Below are 12,967 nucleotides of genomic sequence, written 5' to 3'. Positions count from 1 at the left end.
AACATAACCACTCAGACATCAGAAAATACTTTTACAATGCCACAAATTAGAAAACTGTGAGAATGCTTTTGTATTCTTAGTGTCAGTGGCTAAAACAAGCCATATTAGATTTTATATGAAACAAAGTAAATCTGTAGCCGCGTACTCTGTACATTAGGAGTCTCTGAAAGCATGGGAGAAGAAGCAGACACATCAGGCATACAAAAGCCCAAACCTGCCTCTGGCTTTCACCTTAAAGCTGCACTTTCCACAGAACAACTCCAACTCCTGCTCCATACAGCACTGGTAGCATCAGAGAGGGTTGCGTGACCATCACCATCACCAGCAGACCAAACTGTGGCTGCTACGCTGAATGTGCAGATGGCACCGGATGAACCAAAGCCTTTACCAGTGCCACAACATACGGTACCACATTCTTTCTCGGCACTGAGGGAAGCAACACCAAACCTTGGTGCAGCTCTTGTCCCATATTTCATCATCATAGCCACTGGAAAGACTACCATGAAAACAGAGTTCTTTCTTGGAACTACACCCTTAACAAGGTCATCAGTACAGCGGCATCTCCTATATCATCCTACCGCCATATGAATAATGCGAGTTGTTACCTTTCTTATTATAAGGCACCCACATACTAGCAATCACTGTGCCCTTACTTCTCTGCAGTATACTGATCTTGTTCACCCAGTTGTTAGTCAATTTCCAGATGCCCTCACATCACACACTTACAGGACTAATAGATATTGTGACTACAGAAGTCTATTCTCGTCACAATACTCATCTCCGAGTGCAGCTCATCCATCTCACCCTGCCGCTACAGTGGTGCCATTAGGGATCACTCGAGAGCACCCTCTACTGTGGCACAACACCAGCCATCTTCTATCTTCTCCATCTCCTCACACCATGGAAAGGAGGTAGAAGTACATGATACTCATGTGCCAGATGATCTCAAGTCACAGCTGCCTCCAGACTCTCCAGTGGCTGAATCTGCATTGTCTCATGGAGAAGCAGTCACACCTTTCTTCTCCTGTTGACCTAAAACAGTTTCAGGATATTTTTAAGAGAGTGGCAACTTGGGAGCAAATCAACTTAACAGAAATGCCACAGAAACAATATAAGCTTAAAAAGAAAATTACATCCACCTGCCACGGCCAGGGTGGATCTCCCAGTCGATGATGGAGGCAGCAGGTGGAATCTAGCTAAACCTGACCATACCTAAACCCACGAATAAACGTGATGGTAGAAACTATTTGCCCTGGCTGAAGGCATGGACTTTCAAATTTTAAATCCACAGCCCACTTCTCTAGTGGTAGATGCTGCCAACTAGAGAGCAAAATCATCAAAATACAAAACTATCCTTTCTAATCAGGAGCATAAATGTTTGGAGCTATCACATAGGAAGAAGTATTCACCTTCTACACTTCAACCACACATAGCTAATTATTCGGTGCTTTTAGCTAGCCATGACTTCTACAGTTACTCCAGATTTCTCAACTAATTCCTTATCTTCCTGATGACAAGAGACCTATTCTCAAGCCTGTATTCCCAGAAAGCCACACAATACATCAGAACAGCATGGCAGATGGCATTAGACTCTTCTGACATGATAGCTAGGACCATAGCTTCGGCCACTGTTATGTCAAGATCCTTATGGCTGCAGACAGCAGATGTCCTGACAGAACTCCAACAAAAGTGGAGGACTTACCATTTGATGAAACTGAACTCTTTGCAACAAATATGGATGACATCATATATTTCAGGAAAGAAAAATGAAATACAAATGCAGACAATATTGTTCGAGAGCGGGCAAACACCACAAAGCTCTGGGGGGATGCCTTCCTCCTCTCCTGTGTGTCTTTTCACCCATTGTTTGATAACCTGAATCCTCAGGAAGATCCAGACAGATGGTGCATGGATCATCTTCACAGCTCCAATGCAGCTGAATCAGATCCGATTCCCCAAGCTCTTTCAGAGCAAGGGTACCATGCTTCACCCCATACTGTATACCCTACATCTGATGACCTTGCTTTCTGTCTGGCTCCCACAGAACACATACCACTACTCCTAGCAAGTAACAGATATGCTGTTACGGAGCATATGAGAAACAACACACGATACTTACTTCTCCGAGTCCAATTGCTTCTCATCCTGATGTCCTGAAAGGGGCATACAACCCACAAAAGCCTGCTGCGTATGAGTCTTGACTGCAACTTTGGTGGGACCCCCATTCAAGTCAATGGCCGCATGTTCCCTGGGCATGTTAACAAAGAAAATGCTGTTTTTAGTGGTGATAATATCAATTTGAAGGCTGAGCAACATAGCTTCTTTGATTGACTCTCTGCCATATACAATCTTTAACAAACACAAGGTTGTAATATGACTTCATTCTGCCTTTCTACCAAAAGTCTGCTCTCAATTCCATATCGCCAAACCTATAACCCTACCTACCTTCTACTCTATACTGCACACTTTGAATATCAGGAGGGCCATATCCTTCTACATAGACAGGACATGGTCCTTTAGAAAATTGCAAACATTATTTTTATCTATTGAACAAAGATCAAAGGGATTGCGCCTGTCATCCCAAGCTATAAGATGTGGCTCACATCTACATGCATAGTGCAATGCTATTCTACTCGAAACAGACCACTCCTGGTATTTCTGAAGGCACATTCTACAAGATCAGTAGAACAGCCATAACCATCTTAATGTAAGTACCCTTACAGAACATGTCATGCAACCTCGTGGTCCTTGGACCACATGCTCATGACACATTATGCCATACATTCTCATGCAGATGACAATATGGCAGTAGCTAAGACAATATTGCCCACAGTAGATGCACCAAATCAAAATCCACCATCCAAATAAGGGGTTACTGCTCTACAGGCATCTACCACGGAGCACGCACATGGACAGCACTCAAAGAAGAAAGAGAAGTTATTTAACTTGTGCAGTAATGATGGTTTTTTGAGCTGTTCCCCGCCCCCCCCGCCCCGTGGGTGGTCCACGTCCCTTCTGCCTCCCGTCTACTCGGTACAATAGACATAGTTAGGACGCCAGTGAAGTAATGGAAGACAGAGCAGGACTGTGCCCTGTTCCTAGTGGCGCAGATGGCACACATTGGATTAGTACTTGTGCAGCTCCACTCAATACTGCTTGCAAGGTTTCTGAGCTGCCGTGCTGGGTGAGCCCAACACCTACCTTTGAGCACCCACAGGGACACGCCTCTCAAAGGACCATCATTACTGCACAAGGTAACTTTTCTATACAAACAGACTGATGAGGAGTACGAGGGAAACAATTATCAGAGAGGTAGCTGTGTTATTCTGTATCGTCACAAACAGGAAGAAGTCCTGTGGCACCTTATAGACAAACAGATATTTTGGAGTAAAAGCTTTTGTGGGCAAAGTCCCGCTTCTTCAGATTCATGAGTCTCATGAGGGACTCACGCATCTGACAAAGCGGGTCTCTGCCCAAGAAAGCTTATGCTCCAAAGTATGTTAGTCTATAAGGTGCCACAGGACTTCTTGTTGTTTTTGAAGGAAAACAATGAGACAGCATTGGTCAGCATGCATGTGAGCATGTATTTGTTGGCAGACAGTGCAGTCTCTGGCATTCAAGAGCAGTAAGCTATCTTTGAAAAACACAATTATGGTACACTGAAGTTTTGAATGATCTTTAGGTATGCTCCCATTTATGGTAGAACATATTGCAGAAAATCGGTCTCAAGGTCAAAAAAGACATGGGTAACACTGGCAGTGTCCACAGTTGGACAAAAATAGTTGACACCTTCTGAACAATGCATATTTGGATGGAGGGAAAGTACTCTAGCTGTTTCTGCTAGTTGGACATTAAGAAGGATGGAAAAATCCAATGAGATTCTCCAAACTGCAAATCTGATTAACAAAGGATGGGAAAATTATTAGTTAGGGTCAGATATACTTCTGCCATTTCTGTCCAGTAAATAATATTTTGTCATATCTGAGTGTTTCAGCAAGTTAGAGTACAAGCTGATTTGTCTGAAAAATTAGGAGAGTTGCAGTTTTATATCTGATAATATAGAGATTTAGAATTTGGAGTGATCTACCAAAAGAAGTCCTCATCTCACTATGACCATTAGTTTGTCTCGTATATATGTCAAATATCAGGGCTAACAATAGAAGAGAGCCTGCTGTATCTCATTCGGGACAGAAGAAAGTAAACCTGCTAATTTAAAATAGGGAACTATCAAACGTGAGTTTATTTATTATCGTTTGTTACTGTAATTTGAGGTATTAAACATATGTTGGAATGTATCCAGGTAATAATCAAAAATGTAATTTGCAGTGAAATAGCCCAGTTGGCCTAGTAGCTGTGCTCCTAAGCACATCTGTTACAACATGTGATGCACCTCATCCTGTGCACAAAATATTCCAGAAACGTGTGTGGGTAGAACCATACAGTCGCTATGCTCTTGAATGAAACACCCTTTTGGTCCTATGACTCCAGAGGTGTTACCATATCAATGCTAACTTGAGTGATCCCTCATAATGTGTGCTGTGATAGCTTATACTGAAACAGTGTGTTTCACAGCTAATGCAAGATGATTTTTGTGGTACCCTTCCCTGACCTGAACTAAAATATCTGGTGTAGCTCAGCAGCTTCTCTCGTTCATCAACAAAAGTTGGTTCAATAAAAGATATTACCTCACCCATTTTATGTCTCATGCAGAACGTCTGCATTTAGATCATCAGTTTGTTGCTTCCTAGATGAATGTAATCTCTGTTCAGTTAACATGCAGAGTTATTCGGCCCTGAAGGGATTTTAGACCAATACTTAATACCAAAAAGAGCACAGAACTTCTGAGGGAGAGGATGTTGAGCGCATCTGTAATGCAGTATTCACAGGATTTTAAGGACCTACAAGATCCCTGGAATGAAGTATGATGTTATCAAACACTAATGCTGTCTTGCATAAAGGTTCATTTAGAATTTCTTAGTTAATGTTTTAACATGCTTTGCAAATCAAACTTTATATGTTTTCATTTATAGTACTGCACACAGTATTTAAATGCATTCTCACTTCTGATTTTTTTTTCAAGACTATTTTGCTTTCTCCCACCAGGATACTGGTATCAGTGTCAGAAAGAGAGTTATAAAGATTCTTAGGGATATCTGCATTGAACAGCCAACGTTTCCCAAGATTACAGAGATGTGCGTAAAAATGATTCGCAGAGTCAATGATGAAGAGGGCATTAAGGTAGGGTAGAATATTTCTTTTCATCTTTTAATTACAGTTTATTTTAGTTATTTGTTAAAACAAAAGTCTTAGGTTTTTCTGAAGCAGTATGAGAGAGTGTTTTAGTGCATGAATGGTTTTTATTCATTTTAAATTTGTAAAAAAAAATAAATTTAAAAAGACAGTTATTAATAGGTTCCTGTCAGATGTGTTGTTTTGTTTTTTACTTAATTTTTATTAAAGAATAAGGGAGCTCAAAAATAATATAACATTTTTTTCTTTTCCACATGCAAATATTTATTATCCTCACTCTTCCTAACTGTTTACTCACATAAATAAACCCCACCCCAGCTTGGGTCGGATGCAAATGCTTAATCTGGTGAAATTATCTGAAGTAAATAGAATGAAATTCAATAAAGATAAATACAAACTACTCTATTAAGGAAGGACCAGTCAATTGCACAAATAAAAAATGGGAAATGACTCCCTAGGAAAGACTATTGTAGAAAAGGGTCATTAGGGTATAGTGGATCACAAGTTAAATATAATTTGAGTGTAATAACACTGCAGGGAGAGAACAAAAACAAAAACCTTCATCAATCTGGAACGTATTAGTAGGAGCGTTGTAAGTATCACAAGAGAGTAGCACAATAATTCTTTCATGTGTGCAGTTAAGGCCTCAGGTGAAATACCAGTTCTGGGAATTGTATTGTTTAAAAAAAAAAAAAATGGTGGACTATTTAGAGAAAGTCCAGAGAAGAGCAAAAAAAATATTAGATATCTAGAAAACATCACTTGGGGGAATATAGGAAAAATTGGTTTGTTTTTGTTTGCTTGTTTGTTTGTTTAGTTTGGAGACGAGAAGGCTGAGAGGGGACATAATAAAATTTTCAAGGACATAAAAAGTTGAAGGAGAAGGTTGAAAAAAATGTTCTTCTTAATCTCTGAGAATGAGACAAGAAACAATGCCAGGGAAGGTTTAGGTTTGACATTAGGAAAAGCTTCCTAATTCTCTGAGTAGTTAAGCACTAGAACAAATTGTAGGAACGTTATGGAATTTCCATCGCTGGAGGTTTTTAAGAGCTGGTTAGACAAACACTTGTCAAGAATGATGTAGTTATTCTGTAGTCCTGCCTTAAGTACAGGGTATTAAGCTAGATGACCTATTAAGGTCCCTTCTAGACCTACGCTTCTATTACTGCATTAAAACACATACACACACAAACATATATTAAAACTGTATTATTTTTATATGTGTCAGTGGTACCTTCATTCTGTCCTTTCTGTACACTGAATGAAGCCTGGGTCCCAATGGAAAAAAAGATGTGATTATGTAATTAAAGTGGGGGATTGAACAGCTGGATCTATGTGTTTGGATGACAGAGGAGCTACTGGTGCCATATACTGGAGTTGGGGAAACCTGATTTTGCGTTCTCTCTCTTTTTTTTTTTTTTTGTTACCTTCCCTGCCCTTCAACATATAGTTGCAGAATCCTATATAATGTGGTACCCAAAGAGGCATGGGCCACCTGGGGACATGTGCTAGGTCCAGGGTAGTAAACGAGTCACCTCTCTTCTCCCCTGACTCTCTTACATCTGCTTTGGCAGGTATTGAATATTACTAGTACAGTGTATGCTGTTATCACTTTTGTGGCAGGCCAGCCAGGCCATAGACTGTTTCTGAATTAGTATTTTGGCATTGGGCCAAAATTTTCCCGTGGCTTGCAAGTCATAGTGAGCTATCAGGGAACTGTAGTAATGGTCTTGTGACATTTGCAACAGTTCTTCCTAGTCTCACAAAATCTTTCAGTAAAATGCTGAAAAAAAAATTTCCACAAACGTTGCTGTAGTGTGGATTTTGAGCAGCATGGATTTCCACTGGTCATTAATAACTATCCAGATGTCCTTCCAGGCAATGGTGACCTCAGATACAGCTTGGAGGTCCAATGTGACTGAGGCCTGGTTTGGGGCTCCAGCTTCTAAGATAGAGATAATTGTTTTTCTCAGGTAACCTTCTCTTTCTAGAAGGCCTCACTTAGCTCCAGTAATTATGTGTAAAATGACACACCATCAGTATGCTTGTGCTCTTATGTGGGAAATAATATGGAAGCTTTTTATGTCAAGATAAAGTTAAGTATCTGTGTCAATACTTTTCCCTTTAGAAACTGGTGAATGAGACATTCCAGAAACTCTGGTTTACTCCAACTCCCCACAACGACAAAGAAGCAATGACCAGGAAAATACTAAACATCACTGATGTGGTATGCCTTACAAATTTGAACTGTTATATGCAGATTTTTATTAGGTATTTTTAGTATGTTTTTGAAATAATTTTCATTGTTGAGCCTTCTTATAAGATATAACAATAAACAAGTAATTGAATCACCACACAGTTTTATGAATCTGATATCTACTGCTTTTTTGCTATATCCCCTTGAATGTGATGGGTTTATTCATTTACATTTGGGAAGAAACGAGAGTCTTTCAGGAAACTTTTAATATAAATACTTATCAATCTTTTGTTAATGATAACTGGTATTACATTATGTTCTGGTACAGTAAATTATAATTATAGCAAATGGTTTCCTATTACATATAATAAAATTCTCTAATAGAGCTACACATTGTCATCAAAACTACCTGGAGCACATGAAAGAAATGTAAGTTCATTTGAAGAAAATATGCCATTTGTGATGCATAAAATCGACGTGAAAAGTTAATAATAATAAGAAATGTAGGGCTAGAATACCTACTGGCAAAAATATAAACAGCTCTAATGAATGCCACTTTGGTTGTACCCACTTTAGATCACAGCAAATTGAATCCAGATTTTTAGAATCGTCACATATCAGATTAAAACTTGTGATTTAGGTATAACCCAAATAATCACTTACAACAAGAGGTGTTACTACTTTATAGCTGTTTTTGATAAATATTGAGGAGATTGTAGAGAAGTAGGTTGTAAAAATAAACTTGGTTTGAGTAACCACAAATCAATGCAGTTTAAATTAAATGAAAAGTTAATTAAAAACAACTTAAACTGAGCTTTCTTATGTCAAAATGGCATATTTTTGAGAAATTAAGGGAGCTAGTTAGTGAAGATAGGTTGAAGAGTTTAAGGGGGAGAGATAACTCCATGGTTTGAGCATTGGCCTGCTAAACCCAGGGTTGTGAGCTCAATCCTTGAGGAGGCCATTTAGGGACTGGGGCAAATAGATGCCAGGGATGGAGTTTGGTCCTGCTAAGAGGGCAGGGGACTGGACTAGATGACCTTCTGAGGTCCCTTCCAGCTCTAGGAGACATGTATCTCCATTAAAAAAAAATGTGGACCAGGCTTTGAGTCAAATATTCAAAACTAACCTGGAATTTTCTTCCTAAATAAAAGGAAAAAAACTTGACAGACCTAACTGAATTAGTAACTGTCTCAAAATGATTTTAGACCATAACAAAAAACCTGCAAGGAATGAAAGACAACATTGCTCAGCAGACGCTTCAGTCTAGGAAATCAGAAAGTATAGGGGTAATGGGAGAATGGCCAAAAGTCAAACTGAGTTAGACATTGCAAAGGAAATTAAAATAAATAGTAAATGTCTCTTTATCCATATAAATAAAAAGAGAATAAGAAAAGAGGTGATTTCCATTATTCTGCATGGGTTGAGTAAAGATTATATAGTCCAGATTTGGCCCAAAAACTAAATTAATACTTTGCTAAAACATATGAGCAAAGACAAGACAGTTAATGGGAATGAGCTTATAAAAATGAAAATGATCACATCCAGGGTGGAAACAAAATTTAGAGCTTAATTCGTTCAAGTTGGGGTACCGTAAACCCTTGAGATATGCAGATTCCACATGTGCATATCTCACATTAGCCCGATTAGAGAGGGAGTCTAGAAGCTCCAGCCAGAGGCAGCAGCTGCCACATAGGTGAGGCAGGGGGAGATCCCCCCGTCAAAAAGGAATAGAGCTTGATCCTTTCCCCTCCCCTGCCTCCTCGCCATGGCACTCAGGGGAAGAGCTGGCTGTGCCAGCTCTGTTCCTTTTTGGCAGGGGGATCGCCTCTCCCCTCACCAGTGCAGCAGCAGCTGCCTCTGATTGAGCTGCTGGAGCTTTGCTCCGCCAGACAGCAGACTTTTAACAAGGCGCCTCTCCAACCCCGTGATGGCACTGAGGGCACCCCAGATTAGCTGTGATCAGGATTGCAGCCCCCCGGTGCAGCGGGGATTTCTTTGATAAAATTACTGGGGTTTTGTGTTTTATTTTTGTTGTTGTTTTTATTTTTGTTTTCAGACTAGGGAAATGCATTAGATTTAATTTGTCTGGACTTCAGTAAAGTTGTTTCATCCTGTAGCAGACAGGAAATTGTTAGTTAAAATGGAGAAGATGAGAATTAGTACAGGAGTAGTGAGGTGGGTAAAGGAGTGGGTGAAGGAAGAACAATTAGGGTGGAGAGACGTTATGCATGGAGTTCCTCAAGGATCTGTTTTGAGAGGGAGAAGAGCTATTTTCAGAAGAGCAAGTGGATGTAAAGTGGCTATAAATAAATTTAGTCTGCAACTAGAAGGTGAAGGTGTGTAACCATGAAATGAGTGAGGTTCTGGAAGAGCTTTACAAAAGAAGTAGTGGTGGAAAACACCATAAGATTCTATATTAAAGTGGAGCTTGTTTGGTATTATGAATGAGATTGTATGACAGGGCTGTCTGCAATAGCACAGGATTTTTACTCAGTGATTTAGGAGTTCCAATCCAAGTTCCATGCTTAGATGTAAAAAAATATTGTTTGAAAAGATACAGTTTAAAAATCATGATCAAATAAAACTAAATTTGTTTATCTTACTGTTAACACCGTACCACTGATAAATCTGCTCTACAGTATTTATACTAAACCGTAGTTTATTCATTACGTGGGTCTTGGACAATAAAAAGAGACTAACCAGTTACACTTACATTTAGTCTAGGTAATTTTACCTTCCGGTTCTCATGAGCTAACACAGTGCTGGAATGATGGCAAATCCTATAGGGCTTCTTTAAAAAATACATTTTGGGGCAGTTGAAATAAGTTTTATGTTTTATTAGCTCTTCAGCTTTCCCAAAAACTAGTTTTCATAGAACATAACATTTAGGTCAAATTTGAGCTGACTGTGATCCTACATCAGAGAGAAACACTTGAGACTTTTAATTTTTATATAGGCAGTGATATCATCTAAAATGTGGGAAAAAATTAAATAACAAAGACATAGTTCCCATTGCTGATATTTTGCCATCAAAATTAATGCTAATAAGGGAAAATCACTTATTATAGGTTAAATTTAAACCTGTGTTGAAATACTTCAGTTATATTTTTCTTCAGATTTCTTTTTGTATAAATGTATTTGAAATATTCTTTCTTAGGTTGCAGCTTGCAGAGACACTGGTTATGATTGGTTTGAACAACTTCTTCAGAATGTAAGTAATGCTTCTGAGAGGCTCATTTCTCAAGAGTCAAAAGAATCTCAGAATATTTTGTGGAACCCAGGGCTAAAATGTAATTCTATGGACTTCTAGAGTAGTGATTTACACTGGTATCCTAATAGTAGAATTGACTTTACTTTTTTGTTACAACCTTTTGACTTCTACAATTGTATCATTCCATTAGCAGTGCTCTCATACCTAATACTACTACTACTTTGAGTGCTTGTTTATATCTGTTCTAATTAGGTGTTCATGCAACATGTGCACAGCTGCCAGAAAGTTTTACCCTAACTGCCATCTGTTGGGTTGGCAGTGGAGTTCCCTGGTGTGACGCCAGTATAGTGCACTATATATGGCCCCGCTGTCCTGACCGCCCTTCAGTTCCTTCTTACCATCAGTGAAGGCTGTTGGAACTGTGGCTCTCTTTCTTGGCAAGCACCACATGTCCCTAGTGTTTCCATCTTTTTGTTTTGTCAATACTTGTAAAAAGTTGTACTTAATAATAATAATAATTAGTTAGTAGTTAGAGTTAGCTGATGGAGGTGAAGCAATTTCCCCTTTCTGGCCATGTCCCTTCCAGGAAACCGGGGCATACCAAAGTGCCATGGTTTCAAACCCTGCAGATATTACCTCAAGTCCATGCCAAGGAGAGCCTGCATGATTTGTGAATCTGGTACTTGGGGTAAGCTCATCAAGCTGATGTGTAAGATCTGCAAGACCTTCAAACCATGAAACAGAAAAGAGCAGGACTTTCACCTGAAGCAACTCCTTAGGGAATCAACACTTGGGTCTCAAAGCCAGGAATGGGAGCTGAGTGCTCTGGTGTGAAGCTCACCCCCTTCAATCCTGGATCCAGTGCTGAAGAAGGACTCTCAGCACCAGCATTCTCCAAAGGCCCCCACTCGTCACCATTCCTGCTCCCTGGCACAGCCTTCTGTCGTTGAGGCAGCACCCCCTCTTTATCAACATTTATCTCTGCAGGCCCTAACAGTTTTCGGCCCCAAGGCACTGACATACCAAGCTCCTTCCGCTCACCATGTGCCATCCTTTTGGACTCTCTGAGGAGTGAACCATTGATGGTTGGCCTGTCCTCCATACCAGACACCTTTGAGGCTGTTTGGAGCCTCATTCCGATGATGCAGTCACTATCCTGGGGCAGGGCCTCTGCTTCCCACCAGTCTTCACAGGAAAAGCTGGCCATGATGGACCCACCTCTTCTGACCTCAGTGTCTCCCCACTTGGAGTTCTGGAACTGCATAGAATCCCAGTGCAGTCACACAGAGCACCACCAATGTTATTTGCAGCACTGGTCGCACTCGCAGAACCATTCTTGCAGTTAGTCCCCCCAAAGCCATTCCCATTTGGCGTGTCCATGACAAGTGGATCCTGGTCAGCTTTGGAGTCATCAGAGCGCTATGACTGCCCTTGTAGTGACCAGTACTGAGAAGTCTCATGGTCCCAAGGGTCCTGTTACCATTCAAGGTCTAGCTCGTCTGGGTCCTGTAAGCATCAAACTCCTTACTTCCCTTGACCTTGGCACTGTTCTTCGGAACATGCAGGTTCTCCATACCACTGCCTTTGGAACATCACCATTCTTCAGAGTGCAGACCCTTGCCTTGCCAACGTTCTTCAGAATGTACAACCTCACTTCGGCAGTGGTCTGATGACCACACCGGTCCTGGCCCCAACATCAGTCCAGGCACACTTCCCATCTAGGTACTGCCCACCCCAGTCACAGTCCCAATGCCAGTCTCTGTCACAGCGCCCAGTACCACCAGTCCAAACTGGTTCAGCCGCTCCAGGACTTTTCCATTTGGACTCTCCTCCTTCATTGAGGGAAACCTCTATTACTTCTGGCTGGTAGATGCCTGCAGATCCTCACTTGCCTAGGGACTTGGGGGCTCCCCAGTGGCCACCTTAGTGGCAGTTTTGAAGCACCTGGGCCATCCATCAAATCCATGATGACCACTGCCCCCTAGTGGGGTCTCTCCAAGTCCCAAGTGCCAGAGGCATTAGTTTGCCATCCTCCATGTCAAGATCAGAGACCATCTGCACCACTCCTCCTGAGGCCTGTTTGGGTACCACACCCCACACAAAAGAACAAGCAGAGGATGTGCAAGAGGCAGCCCCTCCACCTGGCTTCCTCAGGTGGCAGGAAATCTCATCACAGGCCCTCCTCCCGCACTGTACTAGAGGGTTCTGCAGGACCTCTTCCAAAAGGTGGCCCTTAGCCTTAACCTCCCAGTGGAGGTAGCGGTTGAAGAGGATGACTTGATGGCTGACATCCTGATTCCTGAGGG

The 12,967-nt window shown here is 41.0% G+C and overlaps 1 protein-coding gene across 5 annotated transcripts in view; it reads left to right on the top strand.

Annotated features, from left to right (window-relative positions):
* The window catches only part of NIPBL (NIPBL cohesin loading factor), a 319,709-nt gene that overhangs the window by 268,861 nt on the left and 37,881 nt on the right, over positions 1-12,967 (top strand). For all 5 annotated transcript variants that reach the window (XM_074995642.1, XM_074995643.1, XM_074995645.1 and 2 more), the window contains 3 exons: positions 5,104-5,238; positions 7,379-7,477; positions 10,608-10,661. In XM_074995642.1, coding sequence (XP_074851743.1) covers positions 5,104-5,238; positions 7,379-7,477; positions 10,608-10,661 — 288 coding nt within the window. The remainder of the gene's footprint in view (positions 1-5,103; positions 5,239-7,378; positions 7,478-10,607; positions 10,662-12,967) is intronic.

This window comes from Carettochelys insculpta, chromosome 5, assembly GCF_033958435.1.
Source record: "Carettochelys insculpta isolate YL-2023 chromosome 5, ASM3395843v1, whole genome shotgun sequence".
Lineage (NCBI taxonomy): Eukaryota > Metazoa > Chordata > Testudines > Carettochelyidae > Carettochelys > Carettochelys insculpta.
This window is presented reverse-complemented; position numbering and strand designations above follow the sequence as displayed.